Here is a 25,870-nt window from a genome sequence, read left to right on the forward strand (position 1 = left end):
TCACAGCTCCAAGCCGCTCCACTCCATACTTGCTTCGTCTCTTGAGAAGACCACAGCTGGTTCCCTAGCACAGACCCAGGAGATTTTCTTTCCTGAGCCAACACTAAGCAAAGAGGACAGAAGGCAAAGGGGAGGTGCTGGTGGGGGGAAAAGCCGAGAGTGAGCCAAGCCCTTGCTGGCACCCCTTGTCTCGGTGCTGAACCTCCTGCTTTGAGAGCCACCAGGCAGGGGAGGGACTTTGTTTTGTAGAGAGGAGAAGGAGAAAAACTTGAAACTGGCTTCCCCTGTGGCATGTCTGCCCTGAACATCCCCTCCCCGCCCTGCTGTTCCTTAAATGAAAGCACGTGAAGAACATGAGGTTTCCTGCTTGAGAGGGAGGGAGGGCAGTGCTGGACTGGGTGAGGGAGGGAGGAGGAAGGCAAGTTGTGGTTTTGTGGTGTGATTTACACCGAGATCAGAGCTAGTGTGCCTGGGGGTGGGAGCAGAAAGAGAAAGGGCATCTGATGCCAGCTGCCAATATGACAGAAACCCTGCAGCTCCCGGCGTTGCAAGTCCCCGAGCAGCCGGTGGTGGAGGGTGGCCGTGCCTGGTCCAGCTCGTCCACCCCAACCCTGCGCAGGAAGCGCTTCAAGATGAGGCGGATGAAGAATGTGCAGGAGCAGAGCCTGGAGGCCGGCAGGTATCAGGATTCTCCTTCCTCCAGCAAGGAATACCTGCAGCTCCCATCCATTGAAATCACTCCCTCCAGTGATGAGGACACTCCATGGTCCAACTGCTCCACACCCAGTGCCTCCCCGCGGCGCAAGCGCTTCCTTCTTCGGAAGTGGCTGCGTGTGAGAGAGAAGAAGGAGTACAGTGAGAGCAGGTATGTGTTTTGGCCACTTCCCTTTCCCTGTTTCCGAGAGGGGCCAGTCCACACTAGGTAGGTAGGGTCTGTGCCCCTAGAAACCTTGGTGTGCTTCTCCCTGGGACCTTGTTCTCATCTGTTGGCCGGATTGGGGAATGTAGTTGACTGGGCTTGCTGATGCCAGACCAAATGGCCCGATCCTTTTGTAGGCATGTTAGAAACACCAGCGCTGGGATCTGTCCTTGTCCGTGGCCCTCTGTGTGCCTTCTACAGGTAATACAGGCCCAGCGTATAAAGAACTTGCTGCTGAGCGAGGGAGGCTGTCCTGAAAGAACGGGTGATAAGACTTAACTTCATTAAGGCATCCCGAAGAGACCTTTGAGAGAGAGGAGGTGACCTCTTCGGGATTATCAGGGCTGGGAGTGATGATGTCAAACCCTTGTCATTGGTGGGGTGGTTTTTTGTGATGGTCATACCTACTGCTGACGCCTTCTCTGAAATCCTTTCTTCAGCTGATCCTATTTTCAGCTGATAATGGGAGAATGTGAGGACAAGAGAAACCAAGTAGCCTTGTGGCTGGTAGGTAGCTCTCCATGTCAAGATGTCTGGGTTCAGTTCTTGGCTGCTTTCCAGACTTGAAAGTCACTCAGTCCTTTGTCTTAAAAGTGGATAAATAATTCATAAAGACCTCCAAGAGCTTGTCAACACAGGAAAATTAATACCTGGGGAGTTATTGTGTGACGGTACAAAGAAAGCTGTACCTCATGTAACCCTCTGCAGGTGCAATCAGGGTGTGCAACACGCAGTGTAGTGTACCTTTAATGGGAGAGTGGAACAATCTGCCTTTCCTGAAGGCCCAAAATACACAAGCTGCTTTAAAAGTTTCTCTGAGAAATTAGCACATTATAAATCCTTATACTGGCTTAGTGTGGGCCAATTTTTCTTTCGTTGCTTTGCAACTCCCATGCAGCCTATGTGTGGGTTTATGGCTGAAAGTATGTACTACATGTCCCTCCTGCATGCCACGTACCTTATGGACTCACTGACTGCTGTGTTGCATGTCTATAGGACAGAGCTTTTTCTTTTCCTAATACCTGCTCTGATTATGTGGTGACTCTTCCTGCGTGAGGTCCCTTTAGCAAGGCCACTCTGTCATGAAGTTTTGGGGAAGTTTCATCAATAAATGCATGCCATCAAAGATTTGATAATCTCTCTCAATTTGACACCGAAAAGCATCTCTTGGTTGAGAAATACTACTGGTTTTCATTTAGCTGGGGTGATACAAGTAGTGATTCAGTTATGGCATAAAAACGAGGGAACTTAACGAATAGGGCATATGCTAAAGTGTCGGAATTGTGAAGTTCAGGTCTGCAGCTCAACAGAGAGGATGGCTGCTCAGCTGAAGGATTTACAGCTTCCTACATATTCATCATTAAGACATTTCTGCCTTAACCCTGGTTATGTTTTTGAAGCTGTGACTGGAAAAAAGCTGAAGTGGTTGATGGATTAGGTGGCATTAGCATACCAGAGCCAGCATGGCACCTCCTTTCTTCATATGTAGCAGACTCCAAGTCTATCCCCTTTGCAATGGGAAACAGGAGTTTTCCAATGGATTTTTTTTCTCTTTCTAGTCCGGTGGAAAAAACCCTGTTTGCCAGTGATTTTGTGCTGAGCCCGTGGGTTTGCAGGATGCAGAGATAATCACTGGGCTTTGAAAATTTAGCAGACATGGAAACAACACAGAGAAAGAGTCTGTGGGGAGTTAGTCACAGAAAGTGATGAACTCGGGAGGATTTTGTGACATTTATTTGAAAGAGATTAGCAGCTACCACTGTGGGGTAAACCTTAGTGTGCCCTGATGCTGTTGCATGTTGTAAGATAGCAGGGCAGGAGCCTGGCTTTCTGTAAAGCAGACAGATCCTGCCTGTCTGCTCTCCTCTACCTTAGACCTGGTCATCTAGAGCACTGGCTCTTTCTTGCTGCTCTTTTATTAAGATGATGCTGTTTGTAACAGGTGCTACTACTGTCGATTTACTGTACTATTAATTCAAGGGTAATGGAGAGTTCTGTACTAGAGTAAAGGCCGGAGCATTTTGTCCAGTGGTCTTTCCAACCAAGCCCTGTCTTGGGGTTGAGCTACGGTGAGGATGGTTGAACTGTCCAGCTGGTTAACCCTAACACTGTTGTAACAGGGATTCTCACCATGGTCAGTGTGCCACACATCTGCTAGGAGCTCAGGTATGCTATTTAAGTACGCAGGTTCCCAAATTTGACCAGCTAAGGGCAGCAGCCATCAGTGTGTGGTTCCCACACCTGCAAAATGAATACAGCTTGCTCCCAGTAACTCCTCTTCTAGTTAAATTGTTAGCAAGCAGTTTGAAAATTTTTGGAGGCCAGTAACCTTTACCCCTATTATGTGGCCAGATGTCTGCCTGTTATAATGGCAAGGTTTTCCCAGGAAAGCTGGTAGTTGAGAGCAAACTGTGCACCAGCTGACTTATTCCAGTGATGCATGTGTTGCTCACATGCCCCTGAGCAAGAGCAATAGCTCTGTGACCATTAGCATACAGTAAGCATCCAAGTGAATAAACAAATGCTTTTAGGACTCGAAATGCTGTCTGTAATGCTCCAGGTCTGATGAAGGCTGGCTGCTTTTTTATCCGGAAACGCCAGCCTACAAAATGTTCTATATCACTCGTTAGTTTTTTACAGCCTGGATAATTTTAAGGTTTGTTTACCTGCTGGTTCTCTAAAAGCTGTTAAGTGGCTGATAGTAGAAGCAGAGGAGAGACTGTTTATTTCTTTCATTAAACAGCAGAGATGGTAAGAGCCTGGCTTGCCTACGACATGGTTTTGTTCAAGGTGGAAGCCGTTTCTTGGGGGCAGGAGTTTCCTTGTACACAATCCTCATGATCCAAACCACAAGTTTGGTGCTCTGGGAGCCTATACAGATGATAAGTAGAATGATTTTTTTGTAAGGGATGCAGATAGCTTCTTACCTATCCTCCTCATCCATCACATGCTACCCAGGTAATGATAGAAGTTATTTACCTGCCTACAACTTCATTAAGTATGAACCCTGTGCCCAAGTTTTTTATTAAGGCATGATGATGTTTCCTTCCTCACAGACTAATAGATGCAATCTGTTAGCATTTTGCTGTGCATGTAACGAGCATGCATTATTGATGTAGGGCTGTGAGAGTATATCTGCTTTAATTTATTATTTACCTCTTAAAGCCACCCTTGCTAGTAGTCTCTGGAACTGCAAGTGATTCTTGATGTGTGAGGCAACAACTGCTGCGAGGGTAAATCACTTGGGCTTAAAGGCCTGCTCTACGTTTGGCCTAAGGTCAGAATGACATCCCATGGTTCTATCTTTCCACTGGTAGAAGCTGAGCGTAGGTAGGTGAGCCCTGCAGTGACATTGCCTGACTTGGGCTCCTGTGTGAGTGCTCGGCAACAGGACATATGTCAAAGGTGAAGTATGGTAAGTCTTTCCTTCTTGAACAGCTTCCTGTAAGTCATTCATGCTGGTCAAAGATCATGCCAGTGGTAATCTGAATGGGCTCCCCTGCCTTGGGAAGGAAGAAGCCAGAATGCCAAGGACAGTAAAAGGTTTGAATCATCTCCCATTTGTTGTTATTCCCTGCTGAATTTCTTCCTGCAGGAGGTCCTGGAAAAGGTGGTGTCCTGATGCCTGCAGTCCGTTCCCAGAGCTTTCTTTCCCTTGAGCTCTCCAAGATCACCCAGTTTGTCTTCTGTTTATGCTTGTTTTACAGATAAATTTGTTTGTTCAGTTGCAGCACTCAGACTTCTTCACGAAATGCAGAACAGTGCTCCAAAGAATGTAAAACCTGATGTGGATTTAGTTGGATCGGTGAGAAATAGATTGTGCTGGATCTCTTGACATTTTAAAGGTGAAGGTACTCAGTTTGGTTTTCTGCTGGAAACTGACACTTAAGCTGTTAAAAAATAAGTATATTATTAGAAGCATTCCATCTCCTCTTAGAAAAGGATATATGCTTAGGAGATGGAGGTGGCTTGAGCTGCCGGTTACACAGCCATAAAAGTTTTTGAGACTAAATCCTCATAGCTTATCTGATAGTGTGATGAACAAATTACACCATTAGGAGAATCTTTAGCACTCTTCAGCAATGCTCTCTGTGCTGCTTCTGTTCACATTCTGCGGCAGAAAGAGGTAAAATTTCTATTTTCTTCTTCCTTAAGAAAAAGGTTCACTTGAAATCTCTTGGTCCCCCTGGTGAGACACATCAGTTACCAGTGGACTGCTGATTTGCTGGAACTTGTGATAAAAATATTATTTACAAATAAGTGTGCTAGGTACTTTGAACTCTATTAGAAAAAATACATGAATCTTTAGTTTCTAGTAGTTCACAATGCTTTTGCTGTCTTTAACAAAATTAAAAATTACTCTGAATGTTTCTGGGAATAAATAAAAGCTTGGTTCACCTCTCTTCCTTCCACATCTAGGAAGAAATATTGCGGCATTCTCTAGAGGAAAAAGCTCTTGTGAAGGCCTGAGACAATGATGTGATTTTTCTCCCATAAATAACTGCTAAATAAGAAAAAAAACAACCTCCAACGAACAACAACACAACAAAAAAAAAAAACCAACCCAGAATGCTACAAGAGTAAAGGCTGTAGAGCCTCTCACATTATGGAAATGCAATCCAAGACAACTACTGTCTTCAGATATTGGTAGCAGTATTTACTAACTGTGAAAAAATACTTGATTAAGAGAAAACTATTAAAACCCTGTGCTGCTTGTGATTACAGAAAGGACTGGAAGGACCCATCTCTTTTTAATCTTTTAAACTATCTTTAAAGCTTTGATTTCTGGAGAAAATTAATGTGAGTGACATTCCTGTAAATTGAATTTGCTACTTGATTACATAGTTGGTTATTTAGCTGGTATCTGTACGCTGTACATCTTTCAAAGGAAAAACAGGAAAGCGTTTTTTACGTAGATCTGTCATAAGCAGCCCATTTTCTCTCCTGTTGGTAGCTTTATAAAGTCTGTAAGTGCAAACTTCCATTATCTGATAATCTCTTCTAATCTGAAATGTGAGAGTGCATGAATGATGGTTTAGTAGCAACTAAATTACAGTTATGTAATCTCTTTCCTTTTTGAACCTGCAAGTTCCTATGAGATCTAATTTGTGCTTTCATTGAACTGATTTTTTAAAAAAATTGATGCATGCATATCTCTTATGAAGAGCACTGATCTGCTGTTCGTTGCAACTGCAGGTTTTTTGTCATTTGTTTATGATAATGTATGCCAAGTGGCTGTGAGTCCCACGAGCTCTGTTGTGGTGGTTTTTATTTTGGTGTTGTGGTTTTTTTTTTTTTTTACTGAATCTAATTGCCTTTTTGCAGTAGTTAGTGTTTTTCTTTTTTTTTTTTTTTAAATATTTGCCTTTCAGCATTTGTGTGGTTTAGGATGACCAGTCACACAAGAATATCAGAAGTGTCTGATTTACAAACAGCCTGGAATGTAAATGCTGTTGATCTTATCCAGTCAGCAAATATTTACCATTGGACTGAATTTGATGTCTTAGGCAGCACTGTCTGTCAATGGTATTTAACAATTAATCATAGTGTTCATTACCACAGTTGTTTTCCACTGGGTTGTGTTTTGAAATTCAAAATGTTGTTCACTGTTGAATATGATGTTGATGAAAGGGCTTGTCTTGACAGCTGTGAAGGCTGATGTTTTCATTTGTGAAACAAATGCAGTGAGAGGAGAAAACTTGCCCATCCTACCCCTTGTAACCCTTTCCAGCAGGGAGGGATGACTCTACTACACATTTCAACTCTGTCTCTCCGACTCGGGTTGTGACTGCAAAGGACACAATTAGTGCTAATTATGATGATGGTCTATATGATATATGCAACTGTCCCTTATCTCTTTTTTATCATCACTAATAGGTTTAGACTGTGTACATTGCTTTGCATCCCCCCATCCATGAATCCAAGAGTTATTAAGAAGGTAAGATGGTCTGGAGTAGGAAGTGTCCCTTTGGTTTTTGGGAATGCTAGCAGTATGTTAGGCTCCAGGTAGGGCATATTTTAAGTTTAGGTTAAAAAGACACTTGAAATTTCAGCTTCCAGCTCTGCCTTCCCTTTGTTGCCCTGATTGACTGCATGAGCTTGGGTGCAAATTTTCCTCTTGCCTCTGCATATCCCCATTCCTACTTCAGTGAAACGTGCACAGAAGCAGGGTGCTTGCCACCTATTTCTTAGAAAAAAAAACCAAAACAACACAAAACCCAAACAATCCCAAACTTCCTTCAGAGTCAGTCCTTAGATGGAGTAGGGCTGTATAAGCAGAAAGGCTGCTGTGATTCTTAAATGTTGTGGTACCTGCCTCCCATAGGACTCTGTATCAGTTCAGCAATTAGAGTTCGCTGAACATAAATCTTCCTTAACTTTTTCAATAAAGCCTTGATGTTAGCTCGCTGCCTTCAGTGTTGAGGATCTGTTTCCCCTGACAACTTTACACTTGTATGCTGAGAGTGTGAACTTGCAGCACTTGTGGGAGAGCCGTATTACTGAAGGTGCTTTGGATTTTAACTTCTAGATAAAGCCTTAGGTCTACCAAAGGACAGCCCGTCTTGATGAGGGAGACTGATGCCCCCTGGAACTCAGGTCAATGATTTCTCATTCATGTCCCTTATCCTCCATTCTCCTTCCCCTCCACCTGACAGTTCCTTGACATTTCTAATGGCAGTCATTTATGTATCCCTGCAACCATAGTAACACTGTGCTTTTGATGACAGGAATTTAATTTGAAAAGGATGATGAGGTGCTGTTAGGCAGCTGGGACTGGGAGGTTTACTTCTGCTGTTTCATGAGAGATAGGAGGGGGGCTCCGTTCTGGGAAGGGTGAGTAGAGCAGGAGGGTTGAAAGACAAAATTGTTGTTTAGTCTGACAAGCTCCTAAAGCCCTTGTGGGAAAACATTCAGAGGGGCCTTTTCTTCTGACACACCTGAGGCTTGAAATTCAATCTAGTTTTATTCTACTGTGTTGATGTTGCCAAGCAAAGACGAGCAAGAACACTTAGCAGAAGAGTTTTCAAATTAAGATTTTGCACATCATGGAATTCACTGTCTAAAATATTCCATTTTCATTACAAATATCTCAAATTAAGTTCTGGCTGCCGAAAATACAGATTTTTCACAATAACAATATAAAAATACCATTTCAAAAGCATGATGTATTCAGTTCCTTTGCCAGCTTGGAAGTAACTGTACCTTCAGATATTGGTACTCCTGTACTTTTTCTGGTGGCAGTTTTTCAGACATCCTGATGATGTTTGTGATCTATTTTAAGGCAGGTAGATTGAAGTCTTTGTGCTTGTAGCTGCGAGGATGAAAAGAACCCTGTAGTTGTTCAAACAGCCAGAAAGCTTTGTAAAGTTTAACAGCAACCTTGATGCAATTTAATTGTTGCACCGATTATAATCTGCATAGCTTTTAGTTAGTTTCCAAATCTATGTTGATCAAAATATGTGTGTCTTGTGAGAGTTCATAAACAGTAGCTTTTAGTCCCAAAAACTCTTGCCACAGTTGCTGGAAGCAATTGTAGAATATACGTATACCTGATTGTCAGTTGTCTATTATTTTTTTAAGTAAAGCTTAATAATGAACCCAAACCCTTATGAATATGAGGGTTAATTAAAATTAATACAAAATATTCACCTCAGTTCAGACTCGAAAATTTTACTAATAGCTGTGGATAACAATACCCTTCTGAAGGCCACAGAATTTTATGAATAATTAACTGATTCTGTCTTCCAGACATTTCTTTCCCATTTTGTTGCTTGCTCCATTCATCTAGTGCTGTTGAAAAGAATTCCTCTGAATAAAAATCTGCCAAACACACCTGCACATATAAAAGTGTGGTGGATTTATCACCCACATCTTGAGGGTATAGAAATCCTGGAAGACTCCTACTGTGAAAATACTGACCTGAGTGTCTGAACTTTGTGAAATCTGGACAAATGCCCTCTCTATTAGAAGACTTGCTTAGCTTCAACAGGCTATTCATGCATAAAATAAGTGATCTTAGCCCTGCCTGATAAATCAGAGACTGAAACCTCAGAATAAAATGAGACATTTAAAAAAGTAGAAGGGTAAGAGTAATACAAAATCTACTTTATAGCTCATAACTTTCCAAGACCAGGTGTGAGAGAAATCTTTAAATATTTAAGACAAAAAAGCAAATTTTGCACTTTTTAGTACCTGCAGTCTGTTTACATTCACTTCTGGCAAGATTTGGAAAAGATGATTATTCTGTGTAAGCGTCTTGCCTGTTCATCTAAGTATGTGTGTGTACATAGGTCACAAATTCAATAAAAATTAAGACTTAAATTACAGATAGTAGAAAAGAAAGGTAACAACATGATTCTCAGGAATGTATTTCTTCTATAGAACGGTGGTTGGGTGTTCTGATGCATTGGGAAGACGAACTGACAACTGAGCTGGTATTGTTAAGAAAATCAGAAATAGAACATTGAATACAAATTTGATTTTGAAGACGTTTGAGGATCTGTTTTGCTTTATACACCTACCAAGACATACTGTTGCTCAAACAATGTAGAGCTTCTTCCACTGCAAAATTTACTCTTATTTTTTCTTCAGTATACTGAAGTCTTGCGAGGAGTGCAAAATTGATTTTTTTTTTTTTTTTTTTTTTTTTTTTAAGTTTCCAGATACAAACTAAGTGAGGTGTGTGTGATCAGAAAACCTAGTTTTCAGTCAGCAGAAAAATGTTCCTTTTGTACTTGGGGTGCCTGGGTAAATTGCTTGGGAGCAGTGACGTGGAGGAGCAGTGGAAGAAGGCTCTTCAAAGATTTAATCGTTAAAAGGCATGGTTAATCTGTATTTAACCTCTTCATCAGTTCCTAAAGTAGTAAGTAATGTTATGAGTCTGAATGTTTGCATGAGAACTGAGGAAAAAACACAGGGTATAAGTCTTAAAGTAATTTTTAGATTCTTTGAAATAAAAGAAAGGGGAACATTGGGGCTGTGTACCCGGAGTTTTAAGCTTTGTCCAAATTCAGGTTTATCATTGCTGAGCTTTTGGGATGAGATAAGCTTGTTTTGCTGATTTCCTGAGCTTTTTTACCAGCTTTTGGCCTTCTCTGTAGATACAAAACTGACCTGACAATCTAAAAGCTTCCCCCGATATTACTCTTCAGTACAAACCCTACCTTTCTTATCTCCTCATGTTCTCTGCAGTATCACAACAGTAGCTTGTTCTTCCACCATCTCAAAGGAACACTGTCATATTAAAAGATCAACTTAAAATGGACTCAAAAGCATAATAAAACAGTAGGCTCTGCACTTCAAATGCTCTGTTTAGACAGTGCAGCTGTTAAATTCTTTATGTTCAGAATGCTGAAATTATTTGCAAAAGTTTGAGCTTTTCACAAAGACAAGCCCCTAGGCAAAACCCCTGTTTTAGTGAAATACAGCTCCTGTTGAATACCACCAGAAAGACACTGGATAAAAACTAATTTCTGTCTCTTGGTCTGAGTTTATTTCATTGCTTGTAACTTCGTGTTCACTAGTGACAAGGGGGTAAGGTGCTGTGTTGCAATGTGTTGCGATATCTGGATTCCATTAAACTTTAAACCTTGATTTGAAGGACTTTCTGAACGAGAAATTTAATGATGGGTGTGTTAGCATGAGAAGGTCTAAGGTTCATCTTCTATAGCTGTCCGAGAGTAAATTTTTACATGGGATTACCAGAATTGCAGGGGTTATTGTTGGGCTGTGGTACATTGTGAATTCTCCTTTGGTAAGTTCTGTTCTATCTGCTTGATCTGAAAGAAATGGCGAAGTTTTGTGGGAGGGTGTTTTATGGAGAAGGAAGTAGTTATAGAAATAGTCCCTGCCATGCTTTCTCATTATCAAAAGGATGATCATTCCTTTGAATTAGGAGGGAAAGTGTGGTTCCTTTTGCGCTCTTTCCAAACCAGTTCACTGGGCCATAATTAAACTCAGAAGTAGAGGACGGATGTTTCTTTGCTTTTTGGGGTATATTGTTCCTATCCAGCTGTTGATTTGGAGCGTGGAGCTAATATAGAATTCTTATTCTCTGATTATACTCTCTACATTGAGATGCTTAAGAATGACTAAGTATGTGGGTGTGGGAGCAGAAAATTAAATCTGTCCCCTTGCTGAGAGGCTTGTGCAAAAATGTTTACCTGTCTTGGGCTCTGATGGCAAAACTATATACTGTGCAACGGGGAAACAAGCAAAGTGTGCTCTGTGGGATTGTGTGTGTATGCCCACACAAGATGCATGCCTATGACTTCCATCCAATGTGCATAAATTAAATCTGTAGCTGAAGTTCATGAATATTGCATGAGTTTTGTGGGTTGGTACGTCCAACCTCAAAGGATAAGTTCTATATTTGTTGGAGGTTTTCATTAATACTGATCACTGACTGCTTTCTTCTGAAAGCTTCAGCCTCTCTCCTTGATGTTAACAGTAAGGAACAGTTTTCTGCCTCGTGTTCTGAACAGAGCAAAAAGAGTGGATGGTGCCAGGTGCATGATGCCTCTCAAATGCTAAGCGGGTCCCCCAGACAGCTTTTTTTTCCAGAAAGATCATGTTCAGTAAGATGGAGTCTTGATTTCATGGAAGCAGCTGGTCAAAATCAAGGTGGTTGATGAAAGTATTAGATGAAAGTAAGACTCTCTGGCTTTTTTGTTTGCAGAGGAAACTTCAAACCTCTTTGGCAAGAACACTTATCTCAAGAGGGAAGAGAAAGTACTTACACCCCCCCCCCCTTTTTTTTTTTTTTAAGAACAAAAATAAGGATGGTTATGTTAAAGGATTTTCTTATTCCTTGGAAGCAGGAAGAAAAGATTATAGATAAATTCATAAACTTTTTCAAGTACTTCCTCTGATAATATACTGTGGTGGTAGAGTAATACTTTTATTTGCATGGGACTTAAGTGTATTGACTTGAAGAAATTTTTACTTTTCTTGAGTTGTAAAGTTGTATGTATAGGTAAGAATAGCTGTAATTTCTTTATGCAAACAGAGTACATCTAGAGAGGAAAAAAATATTTCTGTTCGTGTTCTGTTGAGAAATTCAAGAGGGAGAGAGTATTGCTGAAATGGAAAGAGAAGTTCCAGAATGCATTTTGAACAGCAGAAGCAACTGTTTTCTTCCTATAGGTTAGGATCTTCCTTACAGTGGCTAAAAAGGTCCAGGCCAGGTAAAAAAAAAACAAAACAAAACAAAAAACAAAACCTAGTAGACTTCATGAAAGAATCCTGTTGCAACGTTTGGCTACTGTGTTTTTTTCCCCCAAAAATAGATGTTACTGGCTGAGTAGTATTCCTTTTTGGAATCGAAGTATGCAATTAGTCTTTTTTGATCCTGTATTCTTATTTCTGTGCCTTGGGCTATGTGATGTGCCAATTCGTGTGCGGTGCAGTAGAAGCTGCGAGTGCAAGCATGTGTACGTACACCTGAACTAGTTTTATTTGACCGGTTTATCCTACCAACAGTGAAACCACGGGATTTTAGCACTGCCGGTGTCCCAGGTGTGAGATAAGCCGGTGTTGCCATGACTGCCCAGGCAGTGGTACCCAGTCGGAGCAGATTAAAGCTAGCCTAGCATCATCCGCTCCTCCTGCAGCAGTCTTACCTGAAGGCAGAATTACATTGATCTACTAGGTTTCGCCAAGAAATGAAGCTGTAGAAATGAGAAGCAGGAACCCTGATGAGTCCCTGGAGCAGGTGGAGGCTGGTAGAAGGTAGTAAAGGCAAACTCCACACGATAGATGTACAGGGGACGGGGAAGAGGGGGAATCGCCCCCTAAAACACTCATTTAAAGGGGGAGAGTGACATCTTGTGGGCTCAGCATGCAACTCTCCACCAGAAATTTAGTGTTGGCCATCGTTAGTTTAAGAGTTCGTTTGAACTGCTGTTTCAGCAATGTGCAAGGTCACTTCTGTATGTTGCAAAGTTCTTAGGAAAGTGTCACTAAGGTTAAGAGGCTTCAAACCTGTCATGCCTGCTGTGAATCGGGTATTAACTTCCTTCTGTTTTTTCTTTGCACCCCCAAATACGAAGTGTGAACCTCACGTTGTTCTGTCTTTAAACCAGGCTCTTTCGTAGGGGCTTATACAAATCTCTCTAATTACTTCTGTTTTCTTGTCCGGTATTTCAGCAGCCAGCAGAGCAGCCAGCAGAGCAGTCATGATGATGACTCCTCCCGATTCCTGAGCCCTCGTGTGCGTGAGGACAGGTAAGTCTGCAGCTGACCTGGAGGAGTGCCTAGAATCACTCAGTGATCTTATATTGGCTGGCCTGGTTGGGGTCCTTATTTTTCTGTTTTTCTCAGAATTGTTAAGAAATGTGGTTTACCTTGGTCTTATCAATGTCTCAAAGGATGTGCTTTTCATCTACTTAAAAGTAGACCCTGTGGGACAAATGAATCCAACTTCTGAAGTAACCTGCATTTTCTTTTGAGACTTGCTCCCCAAAACTGTAGCTGGCATAGACAGCATCATCAGGCTTGCTGTCTACTGATGAGTAGCAGCTCTGATGCTTAAAAACGCATGAATGAAACTTTCTATGTGGTTCTTGCCCTCTGCAAAGACAATATTGAGCTTGGCTGTTGTATTTCACTTCGGATGTGCTGTGACAGTCCCGAGGTATCTAGATCTCGTGTAGCAGCAGAGTGAGAACTGCTGTGAAGTTCCAGAAGCAACTTAAGTTTCTTGTACTTGGGGTTGATTAATAACGGATTCAAATTGCAGCATTGGCACAAAAGCTGTTGAAAAATGAATGCTTATTTTTGTCCGTGATTTATTATTCTTGCATTGCTCAGAGCCATGTGATTAAGAGTTTTGCTGTATCTTGTAGTTCGTATCTTGAGTCTGAATCGGCTTCATTTTCTGCTGTGCGTGAACTACTGAGCTACTACCACCTTTCTATCCCAGGCCAACTTCAGTGGGCCTGTTTCCCTACTAACATCCTTGTGTTACATCTGGACTTTGGTTTCTGAAATTCCCATTACTTTGTTAGTGCATTGCGCAGTGGAGTTATGTTGCATCTTACTTACCTGATCCTGTGACTAGGGGTAGTAGCGAGCCCACAGGAGGGCGTATGCTGAATTTGGGAACTGCTTCCTCTGCACTCCTGTGTTGAGGATTACAAGAAGCATCTGAATGTGGTGTCTTCTACTCAGCATGTTTGTATCAGGGCGTGGTCCCTCAGGGCATTGTTTCACTCTGTTGTTTTACATAAACTGTCTCTGAGGTCAAAGGGCTTTCTTACTAACTGTGTAGCAGCAAATGCTTACTGAAATCAGATTCCCTGCTATGATGTTGAAGGCTAATGGACTGGGTAAGAACTGAGTAGCAGCTGAGTAGGCATCTGAGGAATTGACTCACTTGAGAGAACATCCTGACCCTGGAGGAGCTACCTAACATCCCAGGAGAGTTTGGCTCAGAAATAGCAGTTGGTAGTTGTAGCAGCTAACCTTTTCCTCCATATGTTTCCCTCCAATTATGAGTGTGTCTGGTGCTGCAGAGCCTAGTGCCATTGACTAGTGGGGAATGGTGTTTGCAACAAGGAAATAAAGAATCTGATGGCAAAATAGATGGGTGCTTAGGTCATACCTGGGCTTCCTCTGTGCAGTGCATGCTATTACGCCACCTGATCTGGGATTTTGTAGGTTAAACGGGGATAGGCTTCGTTAATACTCAGATGAGGGATTTGAGCAGAGCAAGAAGTGGGGATCATTTGCAAGTGCTGCCTGTTTCAGATACAGACTAAACTGGAACCTTTATGCTGGTGCTAGAGTATCTTCCTGGCTGGAAGGGACATGTTTTAGGTGCAACACAATCAGATCTCAGACCTATTTATGCAAAGCCAGGGTGGCGTTGAGCCTGCTGACCTCTCTTATCAGAGACCTCCAACATTCCTGCTGCCTAGATTTAATTACAAGTCATTTCCGTTTTATGGGGGATACTGATCCTAAAACGAGCCATACAAGTGCTAGGAAATTGCCTTTGCCACTGTTTTTTCTTTCACCTTTGCTAAGGTAATTGCATCAAGTTCCACTCGTATAGTCTTCCTTTAGATGACTGGTGGCTTGTGCTCATGAAACTTAACCAAAAAGTAATTCAAACACATATTGAGTCTCATGTAAGGTGTGAAGCTGGACATGAATTAGTGTGAAGGCTAACGAAACCTTTGAGAGCTTGCTATTTACTATTCCTATTAATGAAGTTGAAGGCTGTCTCTGAGCTGTCTTGAATCTGCTAGACTCTTGAAAACTGAATGAGGAGGATCAGTTTTACTGCTCTTGTGATGGTATTTTCGACCACTGACAGAGTCCTCCACCTGCAGGTTTGGAGCTCTGCTTCCGTTAGAGCTACAGGCAGCTCTGTTCACTTCATCAACTGACTGTTGTACAGCAGCTCTTAACCCCCCCAAAAGCCAAGCAAAACCACAACCACCCAGGGTTTCAGCAGTCCCTGTAAGTTGTGAGAAAAGCTGAGCAGAGCAGGGCAGAAGAGGGCAGAGCAAGAAACCATGTGGTATGTACCGAAAGGTGCACCTGCTCTTGGCATGCTGCCTCTGATATCACGGGCAGAAGGAGCCTGTGCTGCTCTTGAAGGATTAGAGCAGAGAGCAAGCGAGGATCTGCACCATTCTCAGTACATCTGGGAAAGTGCTGAAAGAAGCTACCCCAGCCAAAAGGAAAGGGATGCTGCGTTGCTAAGTTGACTCTGGGATAAAAAAAAGCAGAGGAATACATAGCTGAAGAAGGCTGAAATCTGGACTAAGCATAGCCAAGATCTTAACTGCATGCCTGCTCTTCCCGTAAAAGATGGTACCAGAGGGTGCTGCGAGTGGAGTTAATTTCTCCGTGACAGACTTCCAAGGACTGTACTCCAACCCTCAGGTCTTTCCAGAGAAGACTGAGAATTTTGTCCTGCTGCCGGCAGATGCATTTGGTGCTCCGTAGCAATTCTTTTTTTGAGGTGTGAGCACTGCTGTTGGCTTGTGCGTTGTGAAGTACTGCCATGGTCCAGAACCCGTACCCTGAAAAGGTGTCCTGCAGCACAGCGGTGAAGCAGGCCTGCCATCTGCGCGTGTCTTCTCTGAGGAAGAAGCTTTCCTTCCGCAGAGTCATGTAAGTTGTCATGTGTCTGTCATGCCTGGCTTATGCTGAGAGGGAGTCTATACAGATTTGATTTTGTCTTGGGGTAGCTATGTGCTTTACAGATATTTTTAGAGCCACGGAAAGGAGAAGTTAGTGGGATGGGCTAGGAAGAGTCAGGTTTATGCACTTAAGGCTTAGTTCCTTGCTCCCTGGTTGCCTGGGTGAGCTTGAGCTATTTAAGAAATAAGAATTTCTTTTTTTACTCCCCAAGAAAGTAGAGGGGGTGGATTAAGTCTGAGTTGCTCAGATAATGAAGGCACCACAACTGTGTAAGTACAAAGACAGGCAGAGTTTAGTTTCTGAGTGTTCAAGTAACTGCTCGCAGTAGCAGTTTATCTTAAAGTAATTAAGAGGGTGAGTAAGGTTGGGATAGAGACAGACTTGGGTGAGATGTGTGCACACAACAACCTCCAGAATCATTATAACGAGGCGAGGTTATGTATGAATTACCTTGAGCTTTCATCTAGATTAAGTCCAAGTTCATGATCTTGCCTTCTGCTTTCTCTGAGGACTTGTTCTTTGTTCTGACACGGAGGCACCTCTCAGGTTTAGGATGCAGAGTATGTTTTAATTAAAAGTTAAGCTACTGAACCAGAGGAGAAATCAGTCCTTAGACTTGTACTGAGTCTAAGGAGGAGTCAAACTGTTAGAGGGGGAAGCATGGGAAGTACAAGAATAGAAAGCAATAAGCTACAGGGAAATGAGGGGAGAGAATTGAGTGGCAGTTAACAAAAGATCATACAAAAATTATTTACATTAAAAATTAATAAAAATTATTTACATTAGAGATCATATCAAAATGGAGGAAGTGGGAAGAGCAATTAATTTTAAGATACCTGAGTCCTGTATCTTGGCTGAAGCTTAATTAGTCCCTTACGTTGTGCGGTACCTTATTTGGCTGGTTCCAGGGCTGCAGGGCTGGTTTTTCCTTTGTGTAGGCTAATAAGGGATTTCCCAAATAATAGATCGCAACTCACAATAGAGAGCTTGCAAGGAAATTAAGGAACAGCTTAAGATACAGATAAGTTTAAGAAATTCTGTTGGCTGCTTGTATTCTCAGGAACTTGTGTAAAGATCAGAAAAGAGGTCAGGCTTTGAAAATGTGCCAAAATGACATCCTTGGGGTATGTGTGAGAGGTCAGGAAAAATTCCGTACTTTATCAATGTACCCAGGGCTTGCTTATGCGGCATCTTCCTAGCCTGTGTCCCTTTCCCCTTGGTACAAAAGTTGCCACTAACGTACTGTGCCTGTTCCTGCAAGTGGAGGCACAGCAAAGATTGCTACCTCTGCAGCTTCGGGGAGAGGGGAAGGTTTTTTCCATTGCTTGGGGCAGCTGAAGAGGTGAGAACTGAAAGCAAAACATGGCCTGTTCTTGAAAGGGGAGGGTGGGGGCTAACAGAGACCCTTGTTTGTGTGTCTGGATGTGGTGATTCTGCAAGGAACAGCGTGCAATAGCTCACCGTGCCAGCCAGCTATGTGGCACGGTGCAGGCCTCCTGCGTTATTAAGGAGAAAAGGAGTAAGAGTGCATGGATGCTGTTTTAAAGGTGATGATTAAGTAGAAGCCAGCTGCCTTTTCCTAGTGTGAGTGTAAAATTTGGGAAGACTAGCTGAACTATTCTTTCCAACAGTGCTAGCTCTAAGGGATGCCTGAATTTTGAGTCCTTGGTAGGGAGGCTTGACTACTATTACGACCCTTTGAGTAGCTTTTATTCATCACATACGGGTGCTGCTGCATCAGCTTTATGGAGGTTTTCAAAAGTGGTGCTAAAGATCTTGTTGTGGAGCTTTAGAGGGTAATGAGCTCCCAGACCAGAACCCTCATGCTTTTGCAATAAATCTACAGTGAGTTTGGATTTGGATCTAGCTCCAAACTCCAAGTCAGTTGGACTTAAATAGAAAGTTTAACCAGAATGGCACAAGTCTCACTTTGTCACATAGGAAAGGTGGTTAATATTTAGATTCAGAGCTAGTATCCTTTTTCCCTTCTTACCTTCTGGATCCTGCTGCTTCCCAAGCCCCAGCATTGATTCCTTGCTGTAGAAGATAAGAGCAGTTTAAGATCAGCTCTTCCACTTGGGTTGCCAGGTTGGCTACTGTCGGCTACTACAGCAGTTACTGTGAAAGGAAATGCCACCCGCTCTCTGTTCCCCGTATGCCAACATTGTTTTTTTTCTTGAAGATGGGCTGTTGTTAACTGCGGAGTATGCCTCTGTTCTGCTGTCAGTGGAGGTAAGGCTGTTCTTTTTGTAGAAAGTCAGTATTGGATTTGATTCAGCAAAATTGTGCTACACTTTCAGTCTCTTCTCCTTTTATTTTAAGGAGACTGAATTGAGAGCACTTGGAAGCAAGGGGGGGGATAGTTCCTGTTGTTCTCTCCTCTGTGACTGTGAGGGGTATGGAAAGACAGATACCTCTCCTCTGTTTGTCTTGCTGGGGCCAGAGACAAGGAGGAGACCTGACAGGATTAATCAACTTTCTCGTGCCTTTTCCTGCACTCAGTGGTGGTTGCTCAGTGAATGGGAGCCTGGAGCTTTGAAGAGTTCAGAGCAAACTTGAGAACAGGGTAATTTTATTCTATCTATAGCAATGTAGTCAAATATCATACCTCTGGGCATTAGCTGGTTACCACTCGTGAGACAGCTGCATTGGTATCGTGGATAGTTTTTGTGCAGACGATAAGTAGATTGTGTGAATCCCCACCATCACTAAAAAGAAATAAATTATAAAATTTGGCCCAGTCTCAAGCTGTCATGGCAAAATGACACCTTCCTATTTCCCTTCTAAAAACAGTTAGCTGAGACAGAGCTTGTAGTGTGAGACCATACAGATCAGTGATGTAACTTTGCAGGAAAAGGCGCAATCTTATGCTAGCTGTAACAGCAGGACAAACTAGGATTTGGATCTTGCTTCACCATTTCCTGATCAGTTCTGTCTCTAGTGGACCAGCGTTAGTTAAGATTAGATAAACCCCAGCGTGCCTTGTGTATCACTGTCTGCAGGGGAGGTCTGACAGACCTCACAGGGCTGCGTCACTAGCTCGTGATGCTCAGGAACATGAGGAGGAGGTGAAGAGGCGTTTAATGTCCCTCTCTTATCTGAGACGCTGGGCAGACTCCTTACCCTTCCTTCCTGTTCCCAGGAGCAGAAGTTTGTTGTGTAACTGCACTTTACTTGCAGACCTGAAGTAATGGTCACCCCATTAGCTCTGTATCCTCTGGGAGCACTCTGATTCTCAAAATATTATGGCAGCTGTCTTGACAAGCATGTGAAGAAACAGCAGAGAAGGGGGTGGGAGGCTGGGATGTGTTATAATTAACCGTCCCCTTCCGTGTATCTCCAGTTCTGTATGTAAGCCTCCTTGGCCCTTGTCACAGGCTTTTTTGTGCAGTATGCTGTCAGCTGCCGAGCAGTTTGCACGGTCTCCCCTTGCAGCAAGGCATTCCCTGTGCCTCGGAGCCTTCCCTGGGTTGCTAACAGCAAGTCTGAGGGGGTGAGGCTTCCAACTGGATGCTGGAGAGCATCCTGGTACCTGTAGCTCAGTGTGAGCTAATCCAAGGTGTTTCCCTGTGGTCCTTGGACCGGGTTTCCTGCTGCAGCTAATCTGTTTACAAGTACCCAGGGGTTGCTAACCCACCTCTACCAATGAGCGCTGCAGTCAGGCAGTGCCTGTGGTGCAGAAAGTCTTGATCTTCCAGCTGTGTTTTTCTGCTCGCATCTTCTCCCCAGGACTTTAAGCAGCTATTGCTGTGAGATGCCAACTGGCTGTTGAGAGCAAGGCTGGTTGTTCAGAAGACTAATTCAGATTTGTTCTGCTTGTGTTTCCTTCCGTTTTGTACCAAATGTGGGCAAGGAGGGTGTTCTGGGGGGGTAAGTGTTGGCTTTAAGCCTGTTTTAGGGCCTCTTGAGATAGTCTGAAAACAGTCCAATTGTTGACCAAATGAATGGCAAGGTCAATAAAGACAGACAAGACTACTGTGGGCTTCTGTTTCAGCACTAAAACATCAATCCTACTATAAAATCGGCCACTGGAGATTCTCAGAGAACTTAACTGATTGCAACCTCTTGAGGCCAGAGCTAGGAGGTTTCAAAATGCAGAGAAGAGAGGGTTTTTCTGGGGAGTCTAATGATGAATTATGTCAGTGTGTGGCCAGTTTTATGCAATGATGCAGGGAGTGACTGCTATTGAACCTGTATTGCGGACTTCAAATGTCTAGGCCAGAGTTTCCCCAGGTGTAGAACACATCCCTTTTGATGGGGATGCCTTTTAAAGCTGGGGGGTGGCCTGGGACACATCTAGGGGCTATAACTGTCCTTACAGTTTTATTGCGTGTGCCCAAACTTGAAGGGTCTGGGAATCTTAACTGCACCAGTGATCTGTCCTCTTCTTGATAACGCTTGTAGAAACAAACTGATGCTAGAAACTGGTGCAGGGTTTCCTCAAAAAAAAAAAAAAAAGCACCATGTAGGCAGTACCTCTTTGTCTGCCTGTCAGAGAAACCCACCTTTCCTCATGCTGGGAACATTTTAACTGAGATGTCATGAGCCCAAGATGTACCTGTGAGTCATGTGGTGAATGTGACTGCAAAGAAAAGATCTGTAAGTATATTGTTCCTTGCTTCCATCGTATGGGGTGTGACTGATTAAGACAGTTCGGTAAAACAAAGGTGGTGATAAAATGTGATGGGACTGTGTACAGCTCTTCAGGTCTGCTTTTTCTAATCTCTTTTCCTTGTGAAGGGAAGGGGGATGTTTGGGAAACAGCTGGGCAAATGCTGAAAAAGTACATCTCAAAATATCATTCTGGAGTTCTGTGTTTCTTTTCCAGGCTTTAACCAGGTCTCTTCGTCTTTTGCCCCTCAGATAGAATAGCTGTAAATCTAGTTTGTCATGTGTTACTGAAATCTTTTGTTAATATTATTTGCATATAGCAATGCTTAGGATCCCTTGTCATAGTCTGGGACCTGGTGTGCTATTTAAGTGGAAGCAAAAGGTGATCATAGTTGCACAGTGCCCAAACTGTAAATCTAAGCAAACAGACGATAGGGAAGACAAATAGTATGGGAGAATGCAGCTAATAGAATTTGTCCTTTAGCTTCTCTGTGGCCTTTGGAGCCAGAAAGCCAGTTTGAAAGGGACTTTTCCCTCTTCAGAATACTCTGTGGGAGGTGGAAATGAGGCTTCTGCATCCACTTAACAAAAAGCAAAGACTAAAATGTGATGCCAAATGGGCATTCCAGCTGAAGAGGGGACAGCATCTCAGCTTGTGCTACTGCTGTTGGCTATTCAAGTCACCCGATTGAGGTGCTGCTGGTGGTGTCTGTAAGGAGTACCTAGCATCTCTTTTGCCGTCATTAGTACAGGGGCTTGTAATTCCAAACAGTGGGGTGAGAAGGGTGTCTCAAGGTAGCAGCCGCTTGAGCTGCTAGAGCTTTAATCTGCTTCAATTGTTAATTAACAAGAGCTCAAAGCTTTCAAGTTTTACCTAACAATCCTGGAGATGATGCGAAGTCTCCTAACTTGTAGTGACTTGTTTGGCATGTAGTAGACATAGAGAAGAAGATAAATGCTCAGGCGACGAGGTGAGGTGAAGTGTTGCAGGGATAAGCAAGTTAAAACCCACTTGTTGAGCCAATAAATTGATAGACGGGACGGGCATGTGTTAAAGGGCAGAAACCGAAGATATTTTTTTTCAGCATTTTCTTAATTCTACTACCTCAGTTTGTTGAGAATCTGGGACTATAGTATATGTCTACATTGGAGTTGGCATCATTTTTCATGGCCCTGGTTTTCTAGCTGTTTGCTTAGGGAAGCTGAACGTGGAGGGAGGCTGATGGTTCTGCCAAAGCTTCAGACTGCAGCTGGAGGAGAAAGTGCTGTTGACCCGTGATGCTGCCTCAGCTTCCCCTGAGACTCTGGCAGGTTCTACGACTGGTGGAAGGGGATCTGGGAATAGCTTTTTTCAGCTTGAACGTGCGTGCTTCTGCCCTTACAGAGACCTTTACCGGCCCTTGTTTACAGTGCAGCCATCAGCTGTTTCTGAAAGGCAGCTGCTCCATGCAGGATATTTCTTACTTTTCTGTAAGGACAGAGAAATTCTCCCCAAAACCTAAGGGCACTCTTCTGAACTGAGAATTCAAGTTATTTTGGATTTGCTTAGTGAAACATACTCCTACTCTAGAAGAGATCTGCTCTCTGTTGTACAGATTGCTCTCAGTGTGAGTCCCTGAACAAATCGGCTTTTTCCTAACTTTACAGTCAACACATAAACACTTTATCGTGGCCTCTTCCGTGCTTTTAGGGCTATGTTTCTTTGGTGTATGCAAGTATTTGCAATGGCTACCTTGGAAAATATGTGCATCTTTAGACGTTATAGTTGGCTGTCTAAATAGGGAAATACCGAGCATTCAAAATGAGTTGTAATACAAATTAAACAACGTGGGGTGGGGAGGAGGGGAATTACGTGGTGATGGTAAGTACGTACTTAATTCTTGCTGCATTCCATGACCATAGGAAGTAAGATGCTGTTTGGAAACGCAGTGCACAAAGAATAACTACTTAATGTAAGAGGTAGTTAAATGTTACATAACCTTACAAAGAGTTCCCTGGAACTTTTGTATTCTACCTGTCTCTTTTGCTATACCTTCCCTCCACCCTGAGATTCGAACTCTGTTTAGCAGAGCATTGGACGCAATAAGAGCTCATCTGTATCCCTGGGAAGAAGTGTTAATTGGTTCTGATTTCTTGGTGAGAGAAGGGGGGGGCACCTTAATCATCAAGCAGGAAGCGTACAGGGTCCCCTGTGGTGACCTGGTAGCTCAGACTGAGCTCCTCGGGCTACTCCATTTACCAGTGGATCAGAGAGTCCTGGCAGAAAAAGTTCCTTGTGATGGGTGAGATGGGCTTGGAACATCCTTTTATGGACCTCTGCAAGCTGTACCCTGGCTTCCTTCTGAGCTAATCCCCCATGCTTTTCAGCAAGAAGAAAACTGGTGGTGGTGTTGATGCCCAAGCCAGTTTTTCTCCCTTGTTTCAGGAGACTTGGGAAAAGTTGTGTTTTCACCTGGCAACGCACGGTCTAGTTCAAGAGAACTGGTAGTTAGTTCTGGCCTTGAGAATTTCATTCTGGTAATTATTAACCTCAAATTCTTTTTGTTTTAATAGTGTTCTTAATTTTCTCAGGGTTTTGCATCTTATCCCATAGTAACAGCATATCTGGCAGAGACTTCAAGGCGGCTGTACCTTTAAAATTGAATTGCCTGTGATGGAAGAAATCTGAGAGCAGAGAAAGGAGACCAGTGCCTCTTGCGCAGACCAAGCTCTTTGGAGATCTCTCCATAGCTCTGCCTTCTCATCAGCCTAGTCACTGCTCCTTCCCTCTGGGGCCAAACAGCAGTGACTACAATAATATCCTAACAGCCGTCCTAGAACTATCGTGGTGGTGGCATCACATCTTTCCACGGTGGATTCTGAGGTCACTGCTCTGTGCCGCTTTTTCCCCAAAACTACTCCGCGTGTGTAAACAAGCTGGGATTCTATCCTCTTTCAGTTCAACAGCGTTTTACTCCCTTGCTGCTGAAGTGACTCTTCCTCAGATTGCTGGGGAGCACGCTGGCACTTGGACAGACTTCCCCATTTCTGCAGATGACTGTAACTGTGTGAGTGCTCACTGACCTCTGCATTTCTTCTTTTCCTTTTCCTCTTTCCTTGTTTTTCTTCCCATCCATTTTTCTTGGCCTTTGCAGAGTATTTGTTGTGCCTTTCAGTGATAAGATGGCAGCATGCGTCTCCCCACCGCGTCATGCATCGTAACAAGGTCAGGCATTGTAACGGTACTGGCCAAGGTCTGTCCTTGAGTCCCTCTGCTTTTTCCCACTGTTATCCTGCAAGTTTGACCTAATATTTTTCCTTAAACCTTCTCTGCTGCTTGTTTTCCCTTCCCTCTTAAGCACCCTGTCCCAAATCTTAGGTTGTAGTATGTTATGTGCTCTCCCTCCCAACCCCCTTCCTCTTGTTTACATGGCAGGCCATATGTAATATCGCCCTGTTTGAGGGATGCGGGTCTAATGGTTTCCAGCATTGTAAGATTTTGTTACTTTTCTACTCTGAAAAAGATTATCTGCTTCAAGCTTAGACATGTAGGTGCTCAGTCTTTATTTGAGCTGGAGCAGGCTGTTGCTTTGTGCAGTACCTGCCATTCATCAGTTCTGTCGAACTAGGAATCTTTATTCTGGGTTCCCCAATGGCATGCAGCTTTGTGGTATGTGACACTGTAGGAAAACAGGTGTACTCTGTATTGTATTCCTATCTGCAGCCTACAGTCCTTTGTTCTACCTTGATGATGACACCACTGCTACTGTAAGACCCCTTGAATGTGCAAGAGGTAGGGAGTGACTTGTGCTGTGGGAGGGAAATCTGATGATTGAAATGATCTGAAATCAGATGATGAAAGCTGCTCATCTGAAGTGCCTCTCTGCAAACTGGAAGCTTGTGTTTAACATCTGGGTCTTGAGACCCTACTTCAGCTACTTCCTTCTGTCTCAGGCTTCAGACATGAAGGATTCGGGACCTCTGTCTTCTTTTCATGAGCTTGCAGTCATTTCTCTAGGGTTTTTATGCTTAAAGACAAAATATTGTGGTGTATGTTCTTGCTACAAGTTTTCACCCATTTATCTGACACATGAGGTTAGTTTTTTGCCCAGGATAGGATATTGCATTAGACACCCCACGGCTCCAGATGGGCACAGAAGGCTTTTGTTTCTCTGGTGTGCTACCTGTGTGTGTCTATGGATTATCCCTTTGACAGTGCCACCCCAAAGACTGAAGGTTTTTGGACTCCATATAAAGATTGATGTACTTGAAAGACTTTTACAAAGAGTCCAAAGTGTCTTGGTTGTTCGGCACTTTACTCTGATTTTTTGAGAGACTGGATACTTGGCATTATCCTGAGTGAAAATCTTGTTCTGTTAAGGTATTGGGCTGTGGCAGGACGTGACTTATTTCATGCTGTGAGTTCAGAATATCTTGATCTAAATGAAAAGGGAGATGATTAGGCCATAATATTTCTGCCCAAGATAATCTAAGTCTTACTGCCTCTTCACTGGTGGCTGCAAGTTATTTGCGAAGGAAGGTAGAAATTAAAGATGGCTTTTCATTTCCCGATGAATTCACATCAAGGAGGAATTTCTCTATGAACCATGCCATGAGTCATGAATTATTCTGTTAGCCTGCCACCTTTTCAGAGTGAATATGAGTCTTTTCTGGGGTGGGAGGGGTTATTGCACCATCTTAAGCAAATGGAAGGTTAAGAGTTCAAACATGCAAGACAATGAGGGGAAAAAGAGCCAAAGGACTGTGTGAGAGCAGCAGCCCTCTTTTGTTATAAATTGCTCAAGAAAGACACAGTAGCAATCTGAATCATCCCAGTGTCTCCACCCTCCTGATACCCTCTTCCTTCTTACACAATAGCCGTGTTCTTCCCGAGTCTCTACAGGGAATTATTTTTCTTCACTTCTTGATGGAGGGGAGCTTCTCTCCATTTTCTTCTTCTAGGGTAGCGGAAGGTACCGCTCTTCTGCTGTGATGCTGTTCTACCTTGTCCTCCCTTTCCAAGACCCGAAGTTCTGACTTGCGTGCCGTGACAAAACGCTGCATTCGCAAAGCTTGAAACGGATTACAGGCGCTCTCTGTTCTCTCCAGTGTGACTACAGCTCCCATGATGCCAAGAGTGTGAAATGCATATTTTCTTTCTGGAAATGAAGTCTCACGTGACTTCCCAGCTGATGCAGCAAAGAA

At 43.2% G+C, this 25,870-nt stretch overlaps 1 protein-coding gene across 16 annotated transcripts in view; it reads left to right on the forward strand.

Annotated features, from left to right (window-relative positions):
• The first annotated feature begins 394 nt into the window (after positions 1–394).
• GRAMD1B (GRAM domain containing 1B) overlaps positions 395–25,870 on the forward strand; it is a 94,697-nt gene continuing 69,221 nt past the window's right edge. For 9 of the 16 annotated variants that reach the window (XR_012635209.1, XR_012635206.1, XR_012635210.1 and 6 more), the window contains exons 1-2: positions 395–865; positions 13,067–13,144. Coding sequence is in view for 11 of the 16 variants with exons in the window: in XM_074927281.1 (XP_074783382.1) it covers positions 504–865; positions 13,067–13,144 (440 nt within the window). In the remaining 5 variants the exon portion in view is untranslated. The remainder of the gene's footprint in view (positions 866–13,066; positions 13,145–25,870) is intronic. The other 7 variants (XM_074927263.1, XM_074927264.1, XM_074927266.1 and 4 more) reach the window with 2 other exon arrangements.

Source organism: Athene noctua, chromosome 26, assembly GCF_965140245.1.
Source record: "Athene noctua chromosome 26, bAthNoc1.hap1.1, whole genome shotgun sequence".
In the NCBI taxonomy this organism is placed as follows: Eukaryota; Metazoa; Chordata; class Aves; order Strigiformes; family Strigidae; genus Athene; species Athene noctua.